The sequence below is a fragment of the Crocodylus siamensis genome, chromosome 12, assembly GCF_052110815.1.
Source record: "Crocodylus siamensis isolate JL-2025a chromosome 12, ASM5211081v1, whole genome shotgun sequence".
Taxonomy (NCBI): Eukaryota; Metazoa; Chordata; order Crocodylia; family Crocodylidae; genus Crocodylus; species Crocodylus siamensis.
In genome coordinates this window covers 31,223,949-31,245,523 of record NC_143406.1, presented here as the reverse complement: position 1 = coordinate 31,245,523, position 21,575 = coordinate 31,223,949, and the positions used below count along the sequence as shown (strand labels likewise).

Below are 21,575 nucleotides of genomic sequence, written 5' to 3'. Positions count from 1 at the left end.
GCAGAGACTGGACCCAATCATGAAATGTACCTTGAATGTGCACTTTCTACTAGCTTCAGTGTTACAGATGCTCTGTGCTGGCAGGATTAGGCCACTATGTTGAAGAAAAGATGTTTTAATTACCAGTTCACAAAACTCTGTAACAAAGGAAGCACAATCAATCTGCCAAACTAATTATGTCAACTGCTCCTCTCTTAACAAATAGAAATTACTTTTTTCTTGGCTTCAAATGCAGTTGCTCTTATTTTTGTCTGGCTTAATAGAATGCCATCCATAAATACATTTAACAGCAGTTGTAATCATTGAGAATCTCCTTCCAGATCTATTTAATTTGCAAAATTAGCTGTAGGGAAATGGTGAAAGTCCAGTCATGTGAATAACTGAACACTGCACAGGATAAGCATGAGGAAATAGACCTTTTAGGGAAGAATCCTACTTTTGGCAGGGAGATGGCTAGATAACGCACTACATCTTTCCCAACTCTAACTTTTATATTTCATAGAAGATTGCATCTAATTTAGTATGCAGCTCATCTACATGGATGACTACACAAGGGACAGAATAATGGATAGTGTTTATAATAGAGTAAGAACACACACACACACCTCTCCCCCTCTTTCTCTCTAGGGACTTGGGCCCTTACGTTATCATTGAGTGATGCTGAGTTAGTAGCCAGTTTTTCCCCTTATACATAATTGACGCTGGCAGGGGGAGGATATAATGGTTCCAAATATTTTCCTTTTCCTGCGGCAAAAACCAGACTGGCTTCTAAATTAGGATTTCATTTCTAAAGTAATCATTTTGCCAAAATACTTGAGTCATAGTGTTACATTATTAAAAACATGATAAAATACACTGCACACATGATTGGTATTTTAAGATGCATATCTACAAATTATACAATAAATCCAGGGCATTATGAATATAAACTTAAAGCAAAAAAAAGCGGGGGGGGGGGCAGGTGTTGAAAGAAAATGGAGTTATGTGGGAAGAGTTGAGCAAGGTATAAAAGATGCTGCTTCCTCCCCTCTCACCTTCCTTGTAGCCTTTTAGATCCCAAGCTGGACAACTTCAGGAAACAACGTAACACCTTATTTGGCTAGGGTTTTAGTGGGGGTGGTTAAATTTTGGGGCACTGTTTGGGTATCTTGTTATTTATTATGTACTATTCTCTTAATATTCTATCTGTGTTTATAATCTGTCTTGTTTTTATTGTAAGATGCCCTGAGCCGTTGGTGGGAACAGCAACATATACATCTAATAAATAAATAAGTAAATAAATATATTGCCAAATGAAGTAATAAGTGGCTAATAGTCTTTTTTTGTGTAACAACCCTGTTCAGTTAAAGTCAGTTTTGTAATTCTGTTTAAAACTGGGTCTTGACTATTCTGAAAAAAGTTGCACTGTATTGCTTACACTTTGTTCATAGGTGGAAAGTGGTTTTCACAACCAAAAGGGCGAAAAACTTAGATTTTTTTTAAACCATAAAATGAAAGCTTAGATTTTGTAGATGTTGATGGCATTCGGGCAGAAAGCTCCATGCTTGCCATGATTGCACATATTTTCTACCTGTTTTAAAAAAAAACCTATGAATTACTTGATGCATGTTATTTGATTTTATTTTCCCTGAAACTTTCCCAGTAGTAGATATGTACACCTTCAGGCATGCATACTGCCAAATACTCATCCCTGGTGGCTTTGTTAATAAGTGATTTGGAAGAGAGATATTTGACTATGCTGTGTATTTGTAGTGGCTTTTTTAGGTTATTGTGCACTTTGGTAAAGAGAAAGGTAGGAGTGGCTTTTGCAGCATATTCTGCATATTTGCATGTTACAAGTGGACACTATGATTATCTTCCCTATCAGCATATGTTAGATTCCTACATAAAGCTGGTCTTTAATGCATGGAAAATAGGCATGGCTGAACGGAACTAGAATTGGGACATGAAGCTTCTGAGAAGCTAATCATCAGAGCAGTCAAACATGGGAAAGAAACTTGGGCTGCCGTGTAAGTTATGATGTTTTATTAATAAGGTAAAAGGGCCAGGAGATTATTTTGTACAGCCTGTGCTGGCTTTGGTTGTAACACGGTGACCATGCTATCTGATAGCAGTAGAAAGGTCTTACTCTGTCAAATTTCTGCTCATGTCTCTACACCACATATGACCATTTTGTTCCATATGCTAGTGCTTGTTTATTGTACTTTTGCTAGATCTTTCATTGTACATGTGCCTTCAAGCCATGGGCATTGCAACAAGTGTTGCATAGTCTGAGACACTGTGCTACAGTCATAGATGGATGAGCCAATGGGATAGCCCCACTTTGTCATTAGCTCCTTGGAGTGTCCAACTCCAAGGCAATTGAGACGTCGCCACCTTTTACCATGGTTCATCAGCCCCTGGTGGTAAAGACTCGGCTGTTGGAATATCCATTTTTTCTCTGTCAGGTATTTTCTTCAGCCTTTCATTCCACATCTGTAGTCGTGTCTCTTTGGGTGTGACATCAGGAGGTTGGGTACCTGTGAGGAAGCTCCTGTGTGAATTCTGTGTCAGTAAGCCTCATTTATTCAGGTTGTTTTACAAGCACTCTGCCTCTGTGTTACGTGTTGCTTCTGAAGGGCTGCATATTGGCAGTCGGATTGGTATTGGCTGATATGGCTGGTTAATAATCGGGCATTGGTATCATCCAAAAAAATCTTTATTGGTGCACCCCTAATAGGGAGTCTTCTCTGTGTGCTGAGTACAGTAGAGATGAGTACCATCTTCTTTTTAGCTGCTAGTTTATGTATTGCTCTTCCCCTCACTGATAATGTTATATGTTAAAATATGAGACAGCTTAATGGTGGAGAAACTTCCATCAAGTTAGATTGCTAGATGAGAGACAAAAAAGAGAGGGATGGATGTTTAGAAATATGAATCCCATTCCTAACCTATGCAGAGGATACATGTTCACTAGCCAGGTGCCCAGAATCTGTAGCCAGATTCTTTGAATAATCATGAATATTACTGAATGTTGTACATACTTGTATCATCTTTATATTGATAGTAGAAATGATGATTGATAAGAATGTGTGTATATTATTTCCTTTTTAAGGATGTAGTAGCTTAATTCTCATGCAGTTAATGTGTATTAAATCTGAAGTTTTGTTTCTATAGATGCCTTTTAAAAAAAACTTTTAAACAAAGACTAATGCAGAGTAAAAGAGGACAAAGATTACAATAGCAAAATATCACAAGACCTACGTAGTCTAAATGAATCTTATTAGTTTTTTCCCAAAAGAAATTAATACATTTAGTTATTCTTCAGGAAGAGAGCCAGGTCTGGGAGAATTTATATTAAATAGTCTGCTTTCATAAAATGATTTAAGCTTTGTGTATATTAAAAGTGGAGTAGGGAAAGAGGAAACCATCTTCCTTCTGCAGTGTTTTCCATGTTGCAGTCCTATAGTATTTCATTGGTGCAGCTATGTGGAATGTGTCCTATTTGGTTTCTGCTTTTTCTCCCGTAGCCAAATATATAAATATTTTTAAACTGTGACGCTTATAAAAAAAAAAAAAAAAAAAATGGTAGAGATTTTGGAATAGGGCAAACGTAGTTCCCATATTTAAGAAAGGGAAAAAGGAGGATCCAGGGAATTAGACCAGTCAGCCTCACCTCAATCCCTGGAAAAGTCATGGAGCAGGTCTTCAAGGAATCTGTTTCTAAGGACTTGGAAGAGAAGAAGGTGATTAGGAACAGTCAGCATGGATTTGCCAAGGGCAAGTCATGCCTGACCAACCTGATTGTCTTCTATGATGAGATGACTTGCTCTGTGGATGTAGGGATGCCTTGATGTGGATGTAGTATACCTTGATTTTTAGCTGTGCTTTTAATATGGTCTCCCACAATGATCTCACAGGCAAGCTAAGGAAGTATGGGCTGGATGAATAGACTGTAAGCTGGATAAAAAACTGGCTGGAACTGGCTTAGAGAGAAGTCATCAATGGCTTGATGTCTAGTTGGCAGCCAGTATCAAGTAGCGTGCTCCTGAGGTCCTGGGGCTGGTTTCATTCAGTGTCTTCATCAACAACCTGGAAGATGGCATAGAGTGCACCCCCAAAAGGAATCTCATGAAGTTCAGCAAGAACAAGTGCAAAGTCTTGCACCAAAGACGGGACAGTCCCGTGCACTGTTACAGGCTGGGGGCTGACTGGCTGGGCAGTAGCTCTGCAGAAAAGGACCTGAGGGTTACAGTGGACAGTAAACTGAATATGAGCCAGCATTGTGCCCTTGTTGCCAAGAAGGCTACGGCATCTTGGGCTGTGTTGGTAGGAGTGTTGGCAGTAGGTCAAAGGAAGTGATTATTCCCCTCTATTCAGCACTGGTGAGGCCACATCTGGAGTTCTGTGTTCAGTTTTGGGCCCCCTACTACAGAAAGGATGTGGATAAATAGGAGAGAGTGCCACAGAGGGCAGCAAAAATGGTTTGGGGCTGAGCCCACACACTGCTCAGCTGGGCAGCAGCCCCAGCCCCAGCCCTACCCAATTCCCTCCTTTCCTATGGGGCCTCAGGGTCCCTTTCCCCCCTTACCTGCACGAGCTGCTCTCCAGGCTGCCTGGGGCTATGTGCATATACATGCACATGGCGTCCCCTGCTTGGCCGCCATCCTCCTGTTCTCCCCCAGCCCCTCGCAGACTGGAACTCTGCCAGCCTGCCAAGGGCTCGTTCCAAAACTGTAAAATCCCTGAGTTTCTCTGCTAAAATTTAAAATGTATGTTTTACTCTGGAAAGGGGGGAAATCCATGTTTTACTGTGTTTTTCTGTGGGAAAAGGAAAACCTGGATCCCTGCTTATGAGGACAGGCTGAAAGACCTGGGCTTATTTCTTCTAGAGAACAGAAGACAGGGGATTTAATAGCAGCCTTCCACTACCTGAAGGGGGGCTCCAAAGAGGATGGAGCTGGACGGTTCTCAGTGGTGGCTGATGACAGATCAAGGAGCAATGGTCTCAAGCTGCAGCAAGGGAAGTTTAGATTAGATATTAGGAATAATTTTCTCTATTGGAGGGTGGTAAAACACTGGAACAGGTTACCCAGAGGTGGTGGATACTACTCCATCCCTGGGGACAAAGCTTTGGCTGGGCTGATCTAGTTGGGGATGGTCCTGCTTTGAGTAGGGGGTTGGACTAGATGACCTTCTGAGGTCCGTTTCAACCCTAATTTTCTATGATTTGGTCCTAAATTTGATGGTTATATTTCAGGAACTTCCTGCTTCACACCATCCCCAGGTTGAATATAGCTTTCTTAGGCACTAAAATGTATTCAGCATCTGTAGTAATTCATTTTTCTCTTAGAATACTGCCAACAACATGCTATGGGTAAATATGACTTCTGTGTTTAAAACAAATACTTGTAGCTTGAAGATAAATATGCTGTTGAGAGTATGATGCATTTCTCCCAGCCTGCTCAACCCAGATTTCTCTCTTTTTGTCTCTCTCATAAATATTTTTTCCCACTTATGCAAGTTTTATATGTATGCGTGGGAAGAAATTTAATTATATGTTGTGCTCTGTTGGCTCTCCAAATTTCATCAGAGACTGAAACTGCTATGAGGCAATATCCTATATTGTTGATTTGACATGGAGTTGCATACTGTCTTTGTTTTTCACCAGACAAAAGCTTTATTAAAACGTTTTTAAAGCTTCAGCTTTTTTAGACCTGAGAGAGCTCATTTTACCAGTTACAGAATCTCTGTTGTTTACAGCCCAAGGGCTCTACTTTCCGGAGGAGATGCCCTGAGTTTATAGATGTACAGTTTTGTCTGCCATTTTATCCTGCCTTATGCAAGTTCCTGGGAAAGATATTGAGACTGGAATTTACAAATCCAGACTGTATCTTAATATCTTGGGACTCCATTAATTTCTATGAAAATATGTTATTACATTTGTAGAATATAACTGTCTTAGTATGTTAATAGTTTAATCAATATATTCTGATTTTGAGAGTTCCTTCCTGAGTGAGGGACATCATAAACCATGAAATCGGGTAGTTTTTTCTGCACTGTGTATCTACATACTTTTAACATGATACCTCTGTTTAATTCATTGAAACAGTTTTCTGAATAGTACTTTTCCTTCCCTTAGAGATGAGCTGTCATTTCTTATTAGGTTAATTTAAATATTTCCTTGTCGTGCGTGTGAGTTGTCCTGATTTAAAAGAGCAGATTAAATTATTTTAATGAATATTTCTTTTAAATTTTAAATTTTCATTTCTTAAATTTATACTTTTTGGTTTTGTTCTTGTTAGGGTGAAGATGATAACATCTGGCAGTTAAATTTTTCCCCATATTTATTTAACTCACTATGGTTACAGGATGAACCAAATCAAAGCTCCTCCTACCTCCTAACAAGCATTACCATACAAAGAGCTGACTTCTGGTTTTCATGTTCCTAACAAAGTGAGGCAGACCAGAGAAAATGAAAAACAGGGGAGGCACATAAAGACCTAGGTCTCACTCCAGCAGTTAAATACGCACTTAATTTTAAATGTAATTCATCCCTTTGCTTCCCTTGGGACGGCTCATATGCTTGAAGGCTTGACTGGGTTGGGCTTCGCTCCTAATTTTAGCCTCCAGAGAGAAAGCAGTTTGTGGCCATTCTAGTACCAAAAGCAGGGCAAACTAGAGAGAAATTTTGGAGTTGCTGAGTCTATGTAACACTTATCCATAGTGCTGGGACACCAGACTCTCATTTGTACACTTACATCTAAGGTTGATCTTGGGTTGACTGCCTTCAGTCTAAATAAAGGCTATTCGCACACTCAATGAAAATCATAAATTTTAAGCTTCTAATGCTTGTTTACTGATTTAATCCAATAGTTTCATAGTTTTATAGTTTCTAGGGTCGGAAGGGACCTGAGTAGATCATCTAGTCCGCCCCTCTGCCATGGCAGGAAATAATACTGGGGGTCAAACAACTAAGTTGTTAGACTGGTTCTAAGTTGTTGTGTTTTGTTTTTTTGTTTTTTTTTAATTCAAGGTGTCCCTTTTAAAACCTTTTCTATTTTCGGCACCATCCTGGTTAAGAATCATAGTTGTGCTATCTCATCTTATTCAGCATTTCTCAATCTGGAGGCTGCTGCTGCCACCACCATGGCCACGTAGAATTGCCTTGTAAGCTTCTGTTCCTGGGAGGAGCATGCAGGGTCAGGCCAGGAGGGCTGAGGCAGACCAGACTGCTTCCACCTACTTTAGGTTTATCAGATAACCCTAGTTCAGGCAGGAGGACATGCTCCTGCCACAACCCTTTCCAGGTCTGGCTCTGTACTTGGCACGCGGGCAGCGTCAGCTGGTTGCAGTAGCAGTGTTGGAACTGTGGAACCCCCAAAGGGCTTTTGTGGTCCCTGGTTGAAAATTACCGATTTAACCACATGCAGTTCTTGTTAACGGGTACGTGACTAAATTGTGGAGCATAAAACTCTCTTTTGGTGATTTGCTACTGTTGTTATCATGCACTGTTGTGTATTAATAGTAACATCTTAAAAAGCAAAACAAAATTTGGTTGTTTTTATATTATTTTTCTTAAAGTAAGCCTACATTTCTGAAAGATGACTATTTGCTGTGCTAAATGTCACATACTTACCATGGTGACTAGGAGCCTCAGTCAAGGACCAGTACACCTTTGTAGTGAGCACTGTACAAAGATGGTCTTTAACTGAGAAATTCATATACTTAGTATAAGGTAGGAGACAGGAGATGGTTACAGATAGAGACTATGTCTGTCAACATGCTAGGTAGTAGCTTTAGCACATCAGCAGCCTAGTCATTGTTTTTTTGTGGGCAACAAAGCACAGGAGAGTTTAAGGTGGGATTTGAAAAACAAAGTAGTTTGGCTATGTATATAGACATGTAAAAAAGTTCCTGAGGGGAAGTATGGGAAAAATCATGCACATGTTTGTTTACAAATGTAACACGTGAGTGAATGAAACTGGTGTCATTGGCTGACTGGCAACAGGGCTTGACCTCTTGTTGTTGGATAAGAGATGATGGGAGGAATGTGGATTGAAGGATCTAAAAAACATTTGTTTGATGTGGTAAAGAAGGGGAAGTTGGTATAGGGATGCAAAGAGAAGTGTGACATGGTTCAAGCCATCAATGACCAGGAGCAAGACTGTACAGGCACCCCCCGCTTAGCGCTCTTAATTGGTTCCTGAAAAACTGAGTGTTAAGTGTAACGAGCGTTTAAATGAAACCAAAAGTATTTGACGACCCAAGGTGGCGACTGCAGTTGTTTTTAATGATCCAAGATGGTGACCACGAGCATTATAACGAAACTCGCTGAGTGCTAAGTGAAATCAAGTATTGATTTCAAATGAACGTTATAACAAAATAGCGCTAAGTGAAACAGCATTAGGCGGAGTTGCCCGTAGCTTACTTTCCAGATCAATTCAGTCTTTGACAGATTTAGTAGACAAGATAAAATCAAAACAGTTTTTCATGGATAGTGTCAGTTGCAGACACTCATTTCCCCACCCCCCACCCCCGGAACTACTAATGTTGCCCTATGGGATCAGGCCAACTCTCAGGATCTCAATATTGCACTTAGACAGGAGGGTGTGACACAATTGCACATATACAAACATGCAAATCAATTAGGTACACCCTCCTCCCCCAAACCAGCCTAAGCACATAGATACCTATCACCAATTCAAGCACATACACTATATACCCCAAAAGTTAGACACAGATCACTAATTTGTATATCATGCACAACATGACACACACACATACACACACACACACGTAAATTCCTAACTTGGATGCTACAGTGTGTATGTGTGTGCTTGGGGTACCTGGGATACTTGGGAGAAGGTTCAGGTGAGAGAGAGAGAGAGAGAGAGTTAAAGTGTAGGGAGTGAAAGTTGCCAGAACTGGGATTAGAACTGGTAGACTACAGAGAAGCTGGCTGAGGAACCAAGGCTTGGGTTTACTTAAGGTAGACTGGGGCTAGAAACTGAGGCAGACAGCTGAGATATTGTGGGGTGGGGCAGATAAGTGGTGGCAAGGAGGAGACAGCCAGGAAAGAAACTGAGGCAGAAACCTGGTTGCTCAGGGGAAAAGGAAAAGACAGTGGGGATAAGACAGTGGCAAAGAAATGGGGGGTTTGGAGGCAGAGAGGAGCTCAGGACTGGTGTTGGAGGTGGCAGTGAGCCAGAAGCAGGAGATGGAGAAATAAGACAGAAGTTAGAGGGGTGAGGAGCAGGGCCAAACCACAGTAAAGCAAAATTCAACTTAGGGGTCCAAATAACAGTTTTATTACATAGACAACATACTATATAGCCCCATGAAGTTATTGGTTCACACATGCACATGCATTCACAATGGCAGCAGGAGAAAGACTCAGTGGAAGGGTTGGAGTCCAGGTAGGGAAGAGAAGCAGAGTCCAAGTCCTTGGTTAAAGATGGGGTGGGGAGCGATGGCTACCTATCCAGGCTGGAAAGGGGTCCTTGTCCAGTAGGTGTTGTCCAGAGAGGGGTTGCTGGCAGAGCCTCTGGGTGGATAGGTGGTGTGGCATGATGCTGGTCCAGATGGAGAGGGAGTCCCACTGGGTCTGTCTTCACTGCCCCTTTTTATAGGGGTAGACCTTGTGTGACCCTAGTGACAGGAGGCATGCCTAGGCAAGGGTCAGCCCCTGGCATACTGAGCATGTAAGCTCCATGCAGGGATGTGCAGTTTTGGGTGTCTGTAATGGTGGGGTACAATGGTAGAGTTGCTGGTTCTGCAGGGTCTTTTGTCTTTCAAATGCTGGGTTCTTGTCTCTGTTGCTGGGTGATGTCCGTGGTTCCTGGATGAATCAATGCGAGGTGATGGCCCAGTCATTACAGGCCATTCAGTAGAGGCCTGCTACCATTGTATTTCAGTCATTCCCAATCACTCTTATTCATCTGGGAACCATTTTACATGAGAGGAGTACGTGACTCATACAGTTGCAACGCAGGGGATACCCGGGCAGAGGACACAAGATAGAGGCTTGACATACAAAATGGAAACTTGACATGACTTTGATTCACTTACAAACACGGGCCTAAACCATACAATATCCATATGAAACAATAAAAATCAATACGAAGATGATGATAATACAGTATACAACAGTAAGAATCTATACAAACCTAATAATAATACAATATAAAACAGTAGATATCCAAAACCAAAAACTTGCTACTAAAATAAAAATGTTAAAGCTTATCCTAAGTCTAAGCTCACTTATGCTTGTCCATAGGGAATAGAGAGGGAGAGAAAGAAAAGCCAGAAATAATTGGGGAAGGGAAGGGAGAGTGAGTGTGTGTGTGTGGATATAGATAGATATATAAAAGAAAAACTGGGGATTTTGCTACACTAAAATCACTAACCTCATTTCTTTTAAGACATAATCAAGTACAATTCTTGCTATTTAAAGCTTAATACAGGCAACCAGTCTTATCAGGCAAAATGTGCTAACTATTTGCCATGCTCATAGAGCTCAATGAGAAAAGCATTGCTTATATAGCTTTGGGCATACTGGATGCTTTGTGTAGACTCAAGCGTTCTTCTCTATTTGACTGTTAAGACTAACCATAGGTTTTTCTGTCCACTTCATTTAGCAGGTATATAGCCATTAGTTCAGTGAGCCAGCTGTAAGTGATAAGGTAATGTTTTAACAACATGATCATTACCAGCCTGTATTGGAGTTGATGTGATGACTTGCAAATGAGAAGCTCTATGTTCAGGATCACTGTAAAGTGGGTTCAAGTCATCTGTGCTGGAATAGGTATACTCCATCAGTATCTAAACAGAAAGGTGGAGTGGCACCCTTAGGCTTATAAAATTGGAAGCAGGAGGGCAGCTAGATGCCTGTAGGAATTCCCTGGAAGAGGTACCTAACTTATGGATAGTGGTAAGTTTTTCCTGGAGAGCCTGGAAGCAGCAGAAAGACCTGTGTCTGGGCCTTCCTGAACCACAGTGCTGTTACCAGAGGATGGAGAAGTCTGCAGCTGGAGATCAGAAGCACTAGTGAGGATCTGGAAGGCCAGAGAAGCTAAAAAATGGTTTGCCATTCAAGAATGGAAAGACTGGAAATCAGGGACAGATGACTTCTCAGAGATGAAGCTGGGGCTACATAGGAAAATAAAGGGATGGCTACCAGTTTGAGACCCCAGGAAGTCCCTGCTGGGAGAATAAATGCAGAAAGGATCCCAATGGGGAAGGGCCTTGGTGACTGTTTGATAAAAGGGCCTAAAGATCTTCAGAGGAGTTTGGAACTGGGATATCTGTACTGATGTATTATATTTAGGAATTTTAAGAATGGATATCAAGGTGGGCACCGGAAAGGATGCCTTGTGGTTACAAGAATACTCTGGATCTGCTCTCTTGTTTTGTTTTATATTAACTTTATTTAAAGGACCCAAAAAGTAAGTTAGAGATTCAGAACTTTTATTAACTTGAAAGAAAAATCCTCCTCTTTTACGAGACTTTAAATAACTCTAAACCAGTATTTAACATTTTCCTTAGATTATTGTGCCAACTCAAATTATCTTCACTTTCTTTCTGAAGGAAAGCCCTTGACAGAGTGCTTTAAAATAACAAGGTGAACTTGCCACTTCTTTGTCTTGGATACAGTTGCTTTGGCTTTTTGGCCCAACCTTTTCTTTAAATTCTTGTGAGTTTTTGTAGGTTTCTTTAGCTGCGAAATTGAATTTAAAATTAGGTCTCCAGTGTACAAGAGTTAGTAACTTGAGTTGCTTGAAATGAGTAAGATTGCAGTATTTTTCTCATCTTGTATGTATAAGGGGAATTTTGGCTACACTTTGTCAGTTTTCATGTTCTACCAGATTGCATTTGATGGAAATTTATGTACAACAGATTTCAATAATATGAAAGCTGGAAGTGAGAGGAAGTATGAAGGACAATTTAAATTTTTTTTTCATTCTGGGTGTTTCTCTGTTTCTAGTAACAAGACTGAGGTGGGAAAAAAAGTTGTTGTTATGCACTGGGCCATGGGTGGTCTAGTCTAGGTTAGTTACTGAAGTGTAGATGTAGTCCAGGTGAGCTGCCCAGGGAGCTGGAGTCCAGAGGGGTCTGGATTTGGAAGCTGTAACCAAAGTCTGGACAAGCCTGGGTCAGAGCTGAAGGCAGAGATGATATAAGCTGAGGGTTTACCATTTGCCTTCTGATCCCAGTTGAGCTGAAAGTCAAACCAGAACCAGGGAATGCCCATGGTCTTACCAGAGTCAGAGCCAAGAGTCAAAATCAGATCAGCAAGAAAGTACACAAGGTCTGGAGCAAAAACCTTTGCCTTTGCCTGGACAAGGAGACTGCGGTTTGGGTCTTGCTTTTAATGGCTGGAGAGGGTGAGGCCTGCTGCGTCTGGCTTCAGGGGATTGACTGCCTCACTTGGCCCAGCTGGGACCAGGGTGCCACTCTGGGCTTACTGCAGCTAGCACATGTTCTGGGGGTACCTTTCCCTCATATCTTAATTGAAACGGGCTAGGTCCATGGTTCTGATCTGGTATTACAGCTGTTTTAGCCGTGTTCAAAGAATTTTTACAAAGTGTTTTAGTTGAGAAGCTTGAGTGTGTCTGTATGCTGTGAAACAGGTTCTTAAAAACTGGCCTGGTGGTTTGGTTGTCCTTTTCCTATCCTGGTGATAATCTGCAAAGTCTTGACTAAGTGATGAATCCTTCTGTCCCTCTTCCCCTCAAAGGGCCAGCCATTGAGAGGGAGGGAGAGGGGAAGAGAGATGGAAAGTGGGGAAGGAGGGGAGAGGGAGAAGGACTTTGGATTTAAACCTGTATTATAAAAAATATATATTAAAAGGTTGAAGTGAAAAAAGTGTGTGGCCCTAGATTTCGATAACTGCTGCAGGAGCCCCTAGTCCAGTCTGCCTTGCAGCAGAGGGTACTGAGCCAAGCCTACAGAAGCCTCACTGCTTCCTTGGTCTGAACATGTACTGTCAAGCGGACCCCCCCTTTAACTCAGCTTGGTCTGCCTGGCTCTCAACTAAAGTCCTGGCTGACTGGCTGGGCCTGCAACTTGGCATGAAGCAAAACAGACATCTTGGCTGAAGTGAAAGCTTCCCTCCCCGCAGATGCATTTACTGCACTAGAAGACCACCTCTGCACACTACAAGCCCTCCCTAGCAGCAGTGCACTAGACAGACCCCCTCTATTGCTACCTGTTTCTTTGGCTGAGGACAACAAGAATGACAGGCCCAGCACTCTGCTCTCTCTCCCTGTGTCTAACAAGACCAGTGGTGGGATCTACCATGAGATCCTGGCTGGGACTGTCCACTCGGACCGTCAGTGTGCGTCATGTCTATGCCCTTGCCACCTACCCTGACGCAACTTGGAGGCGGTGCCTAGCAGCAGCAACACCAAAGCAAGCCCATCTGGTCTGGCACACCCTGTGCAAGCTACCCATTTCCAAGAGAACTGGCAACCTTCCGTAGCTCCTGTTCCATGGCCACAGGCACTTTTGTCTGTCACTTAGACATGTTAGCATGAACAGCCTGCCTTTTCTGCAAGGAGGTGGTGGAGGAGACTCTTCCATGCCTTGGGACTGCCCCTTGCTGCAGCTGCTTTTTGCTGCTCTCAGCATCCTCTTTGGCACGTAGGACTTGTGTACCTCTGAGACCTACGTACATCTTCTCTATCCTGTACTGAATAGCCAAGAGGTGCGGGGCCTGCCTGGCCAATTTCCTGTTGGGCCAGGCCAAGATGGCAACTCCTGAAAAGCTGCAGCAGTCAGCTTGCAGGAGCTGGCTTTGATGATGCCCTCCAACTCTTCCGCTTCCTGGTTCAGGCATGTCATGCATGAATTTGGACACTTCACTTTGCAATAAAGCATGGTCCCAATCTTCAAAAAAGGAAGGAAGGAAGATTCAGGGAATGACAGGCCAATCAGCCTGATGTCCATCCCTAGGAAGATCCTGGAGAAAATCATCAAGGGATCCATCAGCAACAAGCAACCTTCTGAATGCCAGCCAACATGGCTTTGTCACTGGAAGGTCTTGCCTGACCAGCGTCGTCACCTTTTATAACCAGGTGATGCATTGCCTTGATAAGGGAGATGAGGTTGATGTTATATACCTGGATTTCAAGAAAGCCTTTGACCTGGTCTCCAATGATGTCCTCATGGTTAAGCTAGGAAACTGCAGCCTTGACCCTCTAACTGTCTGATGGCTGGGGAACTGGCTCTGGGGTCGGACTCAAGGAGTATTAGTTGATGAGAGAGAATCAACGTGGTGCAGGGTGACCAGTGGAGTCCCTCAGGGCTCAGTTCTCAGACAAGTACTAATGGCCACAAACTCCTAGAAAGACAATTTTAGATTGAACATGAGGAAAAACTTTGCAGTCCAAGTGTCCAGGGTCTGGAACAGACTCCCCCCCCGGCGGTGGTGCAAGCATCTACTCTGGACTTTTTTAAAAGGCTTTTGGATCTTTATCTCGCTGGGATCATTTGATCCCTGCAGACTTCCTACCTCTGGCTGGGGGGCTGGACTCAATCTTGCGAGGTCCCTACTGCCCCCTAATGTCTATGAAATCTATGGATCAGTTGTCATGCTGGGCCATCAAGAAGGCACTCTGCAAGAGGGAAGACAGACAGCTGGCCCTATGTTGTAACCCCATGAGAGGCATGCAGAGGGGGTTTCAGTTCCTGATATCATGGTGTTTTTGTCTCCTGAGAAAAATGTTTCATGTTAGGCCCATGGGAGGGTCACATACCTTTGCACTTTCACTATTTATTTTTAATATTTGTATAATAAAGGCTTAAAAAGGCCCACTTCTTCCTTCCCTTCCTCCTCTCTGTCCCATCTTTACTGTAGTTAACACATGCTTAGTAGAGATTTTTTAGGGTATGTCTTTATTTGTCAAGGGAGTGCCATGCTGGGAACTAACAGGAATCATTTGAGAGTTACCACACTTGCTCTGTGCACGCTGTCTTGGTACAGCATTGCTGTGTTCATTTTTTATACTTTGAGTTTGGAAGATAAAATCTTTTGATATTCCACCTGTATGAGCTGCGTGGAGGATCATAGGACCCATGAGCCTGTGAAGAAAAATAGAATGTGCTGGTTTAAAATCTCTGTCCTCATCTGTGTGCCCCAGAGGACAAGTTAAGGTTGCATAGACCTTTAATTCTAACATTTTGACTTTTAAATGCTTGACTTTCCAATCATAACCTTCTTTTAACATAGTTTGTACAATATATGATGCCCAAGTCTCTGGATTTCTCTCTTATTAGTGTCGCATTTTCTTGTAAATTCATTTGAGCTGAGAAAATGTTTGGAATATTCAGTGTTGGTTTTCACGGAACAAGATTCTTACAACCTCAAAAGACTCTAAGTGACTAAAGTTCCAAAAAGTTGTCTTGGTATTCTCTGCTTTCAGGTTTCTGCTCAGTTGGTTTAAAACGTGTGTAAATGTTAAGTTCTGCAGCACACTTCCCTGTTGTATTTTTATTTATTTATACGATTCAACCTCTGATTTATTTTTCTTATCACTATAGTCTTATTTTGCTATTTTGTGATTGTGCCTGTGAGAAATGGTTTATATTGGTTTGATTAAGTGGTAGTCGCCTGAATTGGGGCTGTCCAGCTTTTAAACATCCAGGGACTGCATGCTCAAAGGCCGCACTAAAGTGAGCTGTAGGGGCCCCCTGTGCTGCATACTGTGCCCCGCCCCCCCCCCCGCTGTCGGCTGGCCCAGGCTTAAATCTTGTATTTGTAGGTAGTGCTTCAGTGCAAACATATTTATCGACACAATGTAAGGTAGCATCTTCCTCAGTGATTTTTCTACTTCAGGAAAGGTGGTAGTAAAGAAAATGATAAATATTGGACTGAGACATTTTAATAACATTTACATTATTCTTTATTAAAATATTTGTTCATCTTAAAATATTAACAAGGGCTTGAAATAAGATTTTATGAGACCTGTTCTGGGGACTCCATAAATCCATTTACTTTTAAGTGCGTGTTCTGTATTGAGCGAAATTCAGCATTTTATACAGGGCTAACAAAAGACCTGCATTTCACTGAGGTCTTCCAGAGTGAAACTTTGTGAGGCCATTTATTATGAAGCTACAACTGTTGCCTCTCTTGTATGGTGATATGAATTATCAAGTATAAATTTTATCAACATTTTTTGTGAAACTGTAATTTTAAGATTCTCTTTCTGAGCTAACATTGTCATTTTTACCTCTTTATACCTTTTATCAGCAGACAATAATAAAGAATTAATGTTCAGTAGGTGTGTTCCCTCTACCACATTCATGTTTTAGTCTGGAACTAGCACTTTCGCTATTGGAAAGGATTTTTTCTATGGGTGCACCGTTAAAGATTTTTTGGGCTGATACTGATGGCCGATTACTAACCAGCCATGTCGGCCAATATCAATCTGATTGCTGATATGCAACCCAGCAGCTTGGGAAGCAGTGTCCAGCAGGTAAATCTTGCGGGGGAAGGGACTTGGGAGGGACAGATCAAGGCCTCTGCAGTAAGGGAGGAAGTGGGTTGGGGGCAGGGGCTGCCCAGCTGGGGTAGGATGGGGTACAGGATTGAGTCATGGCTGGCTTGTCCAAGGTGGACGGCAGCTCCTACTGCAGTGCGTACCCCGGGGAAGTTCTGGGGGACATGTGCCCCCCAGATCTGTGTGTGGGGTGAGGGAGGGCTACCCACTGCAGGTTCAGGGCTGGGGTCTGCACCAGCCTCTTCCCAGTGTGGGGACTGGGCCAGGGTAGGCAATGGTGCTGGGGCGGGGGTTATGGGAGTGGGGCACTACAGCTACCCCAAAATTCCCCCCCCACAGCCTGGCCCCAGCCCCCCCACCAGGAAGAGGCTGGCTCAGCCCCTGGCCCTGACCCTGCAGTGGGCAGCCCACCCTTGTCCAGTGCACAAATCTGGGGGGGGGGACGTGCCCCCCCATGTCACTCCTGGGAGTGCATGCAGCGGCAGGAGCCACCCTGTCCTCCTCGCCCCCCTGTGTTCCCTGGACGAGCTGCCCATGGCTCTGTCCCGTGCCCCACCCTGCCTTGGCTGGGCAGCACCTGTCAGCACCTACAACACTATTGGCCACATCAGCCAAAGAAAAACAGATTGCCGATAATGTTAATTTTCTTTTTAGTGGTGGTGATATGATATGGACTGTGGTGCACCTCTAATTTTTTCCTCCCTCTTTATTTCCTTTCCACATATCCCATTATAATTTGACCTTTGTGCCTTTTAAAAGAAACTTTTTTTTTTAACCTCATCTCCCCCTGTTGCAGTATTTGGATGGAAATATACTGTACAATTACAAATACATAATTGGAGGCCTGGCTTGACAAAGCTCTGGCTGAAATGATCTTGTTGGGGATGGTCCTGCTTTGAGCGGGGGTTGGACTAGGTCCCTTCCAACCCTTATTTTTTATGATTCTGTGTCTGCTTCTCACAACAAATGCAGTAAAGTACTATGGTAATTCCAAACATTTTCTAGAAAGTGACAGTAAAGTCCTGAAGAATAACAACAAATGCCATAGCATCCATTTTAAACGGAACTCTGCATTGATTTGATTGAAAACTGTTGTTCCACAACTGATGGTACAATATGGCTCCCCTGCTTTTTCTCTCTTCCTTTCTCAGCCATTTTATGAGCAGGCCTTTTTCATTTACAGGCATGAACACACTTCTTCGGTGGGTAGTGAAATGAGGAGCAGATTTAAAGTCAAGATTGCAATTCCCTGTTTTATCCCAGTTTTTATTTTGAAAGCAGTGGAAGAGATGCCAGTTCTGGAAAACTGTCAAATGTAAATGAAATCTAAACCAAGCATCTGGACACACTCCTTGTTTACAGCTGTGTAAACAAAAGTGTTGACAGCAGATGTGAATTCCCACAGCAGGTTAACTTCACTGAGTCTGGTTTAGAATGACCTCTGAAGGAATTGGGTAAAACTGCACTGGTGTAAGTCAGAGTAGTGTATGTTGTATGTCTGCATAAAAAGTTGTACTTTCCAGTGCAATCTGGTGGGCAGAAAGTATATGACTGGAATATAAATGTTAAGCGATTATCTCTGTTAGTTTTAGAATGGTGCAGTTAAATTTAAATAATCCTCTGATCACTTTATTCTCTGTATAAATCTTTATATTCAACACTTCAGACTTAGGATGGGAATAAATAGATTCTGAGTAAAGGATGCTCTGGGAGCAGAGTAGAGTACCTTATTACTTTTGTATCCCAGTGGTACCATATCACTACTTTTCACAGACTGATGACATTTTGGTCTGATTATTCAGATTTGTAGCATTAAGTCAGAATGTGACTTTTATTCTAACAGATTTTTCTCTGAAATGTTCCCTGAATATGTGGAAAGATTACTTAAATGTAAGATCTGTACATTGATTGTGAATAACTATGTAATTTTATAACCAAATACAGTAAATTAATATAGTATTTCACTTTGTCACTGTTCTTGCTGTATTACATTAGATTAGTTGCACTTCTGCTTTGTTTCCTCAGTTTCTTTCTGTTTGCTGGAGATAATGATATTTCTATAAATGAAAAAGCACTATCTAATTAAGTAGCGGTTTCTAGTATAAAGCATTATTTAAAGAAAGTTACTATATCCTAATCCTTCATGTCCCTTACTAGTTTGACCCCAATTTTTCAGGTGATATATTATGATGAGATTCTGGGTTCAGAAGTGAGTTAGTTGACATTGGCTGCCTAGTTTATTTTCTCTTGTTTTCTCTAAAAATCTGTCTTGGTTGACAGCAGTTGTTATTTTAGCAGGAATTCTGTACTCGTATGCAGGGCTCTGTTCAGTATGCTAATTAATGTGGATATACACCCTTTCTCACCAAGAGATGTTACTTGTATATCCTTTGTTAATCTTAAACATCCCAAAAGTAAGATGTTGTCATTCTTTGTTCTTCCAAAGATTACAGCAAAGAGTAAGAATAGGATTTCGGGTCTTCTTTTATTAAAACAGAAAAATTGCTCTTTCAGATTACCTTGGAACAATACGCTTTGGAGTGATCACCAATAAACAGATTGCAAAAGAGGTCTCATTGATGCATTCAGGCACCGTGTACCTGCATAGGCACGTCAACAATTCACTTGTGAGTATTATATTATAATTTGAAATGCAATCAGAACTGCTAGATACAGAAGTGGAAAACAAATGAAGCAGGGAACAGTAAGAAGAAACAAACTAAGTCACTTTAGATCTGCTTTTGACAAACACAAAGTAAGTCATAAATGAGAACTGGAAACACTGAGGGAAGTATTTTGTGGTGGCAGGGGGCAGAGGTTATTTAAAAAACTTAGGGATAAGGAGTCATGATTGCACCAGATACTGGTGAGAAGTAGGTAGATCTACAAAGGAAATTACATGACGTGATAACAATGTTTGACAATGCTCTTTAAATAATATCAGTAGCAAATATCAGTAATATCAGTGCTGTAACATTGCTAATGTAATTTTTACAACCTATAACAGGTATTATTACGTACCATATTTTAGTAAGCAGTGCGTCTAGTAAATGAGGATGACAAATAATGATTTTTATTTCCTTTCAAGATCTATCCCAGTGAGGTCATGAATTATACAGCTGAAAACATTTGCAAATGGGCCCTAGAAAATCGAGAGATGCTCATACGCTGGCTGAAACCACATGGAGGAAAAAGCCTTCTGCTAAACAATGAACTAAAGAAAGGACCAGCACTTCTATTGTTTATACCCTTTAATCCCTTGGCAGAAAGTAATCCTCTTTTAGATGAAGTAAGTGGGATATATTATTTATTTTTGTGTGGTAGCACTTGAAAGGCCCAGTCACATCACAGGCTCATGGAGCTAGTGCTGTGAATGTACATAAAGGGGGGGAGAGGGGAGGGTGGAAGGTGGAAATACATGTCTAAAATGTACTTCTGCTTTGAGCCAAGTAAAGATCTCTCTAGACTGGTGTAGATTACATGCTGTTTATGTTGCTTGATATCCCAGAATAATATAGATTGGTTGTGGTTGGCCTGTTATTTTAAGTGTATAAATGTTTAATGGAAAATTGTAGATCCCAATCCTCTTGGAAAGAAGAATAGTCAGTGATTATTTTCATAATTCATAATTTAGTATTTTTACCATTTAGAAGTGGAAAAGATGTATTATGCACAACTGCTTTGTTATGAAAAAAATATTTAAGAACATTTACCCTTAGAAAACCCATGAGTGCATTATTAGCATGTATTTGAAAAGCAGTATCTTGTTAGAAAAATGGTGGTTTTTTTGTAATTTTTAAAATTCAAATCCATGCATGCTTATATAGTTTATTTTCATATATTTTTAAAAGAAATGTTCCTTTTCCTTGGAGTATTGTTTCTCAGTGGGCTAAATGACAAGTCAGTTTTATTTTATGTAGTGTAATGCCAGTTGTATTTGAAAAGTTAATGAGAGAATGTTGATGTGATCCATTATCTGTTGTCCATAGTTTGAGGCATTGATTAATCTATTTGAACCAAATTATGATAACCTTGTTTACGTGAATACATGTTAAGTGGCAGTTCTGTAAAATTGTCAATTAGCAGTTCTAAAGTTGGCTTCAATAACATTTAGCATCGAGTTTGCCATCTGACACTAGAAATTGCTTCATTTGTGATTGGAGATTTCCTCTGCTAACTCAGATATTTTCCAATCAAACTTCTTTTTCTTCTTTTTATGGCTCATTCCCAGGGTGTTTACAATGGTTCAGGTTGCATTAGTTTTGTAAACCAGTGTAAAAGTGCAGACAGATTATACCACTGGTATAATCTATACCAGTGGTATAATCTGTGTGCAGTTTTACCTTATATAATTTTATACCAGTGTAGTTTTATCCCTAGTTTGTTGATGGATAACTCTGCACCAGATTGTATGAAGTTGCTCTGTTTACAGAGGTTTGCTCCTTTTCTACACCAGCATAAAGTCTGTTGCAGTGGGTATCTTGTGCCCAGGACCTCATAGGGTCTTTCCACATTTGCAGGTGTATCAGAACTATTCTTAAGCCTCGAGGCCTGTTATTTTGATTGACTTCTCTTTACTGGGAATGGAGTGGGATATAACTCCATCCATAGCAGGAGCAGGCAATTTGGGTTGGAGGGCCAGTTAAGGAATTTTGGTGAGCTGTTGAGGGCTGGTTGGGGGGGGGGGGGGGGGAGTGTTGCTGACCTGGCCTTGGCCCCCTGTCATGGCTGTTTGCCCTGCCTCCAGAGGGTGGGGGAGGCAGGGCAATGCCAGTTGATTCTATCCAGCCCCTGGCCCATCTGCCCTGCACCCACTGCTGGGGGTGCTGGACAGAGTGATTGAGTGGCGTCTTCATGGAGACTGGCTTGGGACATGCAGAGGCATGGTGCTGTTAGCTGGGCAGGTGGGTGAGGTGTGGCATCTGAGAGCAGGATGTCAACTGGGGCTGGGATTGTAGAGTGGTGACAACATGGGGCTGGGACCCCTGGGCAGAGTTACAATTCACCCCCACGTGTCCCTGCAACAGGCACTGGCTCTGTGGGCAGGGGCCCATCTCAGGGACCTGTGATGAGCAGATTGCAGCTCTGCTTTGC

General features: G+C 41.9%; 1 protein-coding gene across 3 annotated transcripts in view; it reads left to right on the top strand.

Annotated features, from left to right (window-relative positions):
• The window catches only part of TXNDC11 (thioredoxin domain containing 11), a 111,671-nt gene that overhangs the window by 54,100 nt on the left and 35,996 nt on the right, over positions 1–21,575 (top strand). For all 3 annotated transcript variants that reach the window (XM_090024801.1, XM_090024800.1, XM_090024802.1), the window contains 2 exons: positions 18,996–19,108; positions 19,570–19,770. In XM_090024801.1, coding sequence (XP_089880927.1) covers positions 18,996–19,108; positions 19,570–19,770 — 314 coding nt within the window. The remainder of the gene's footprint in view (positions 1–18,995; positions 19,109–19,569; positions 19,771–21,575) is intronic.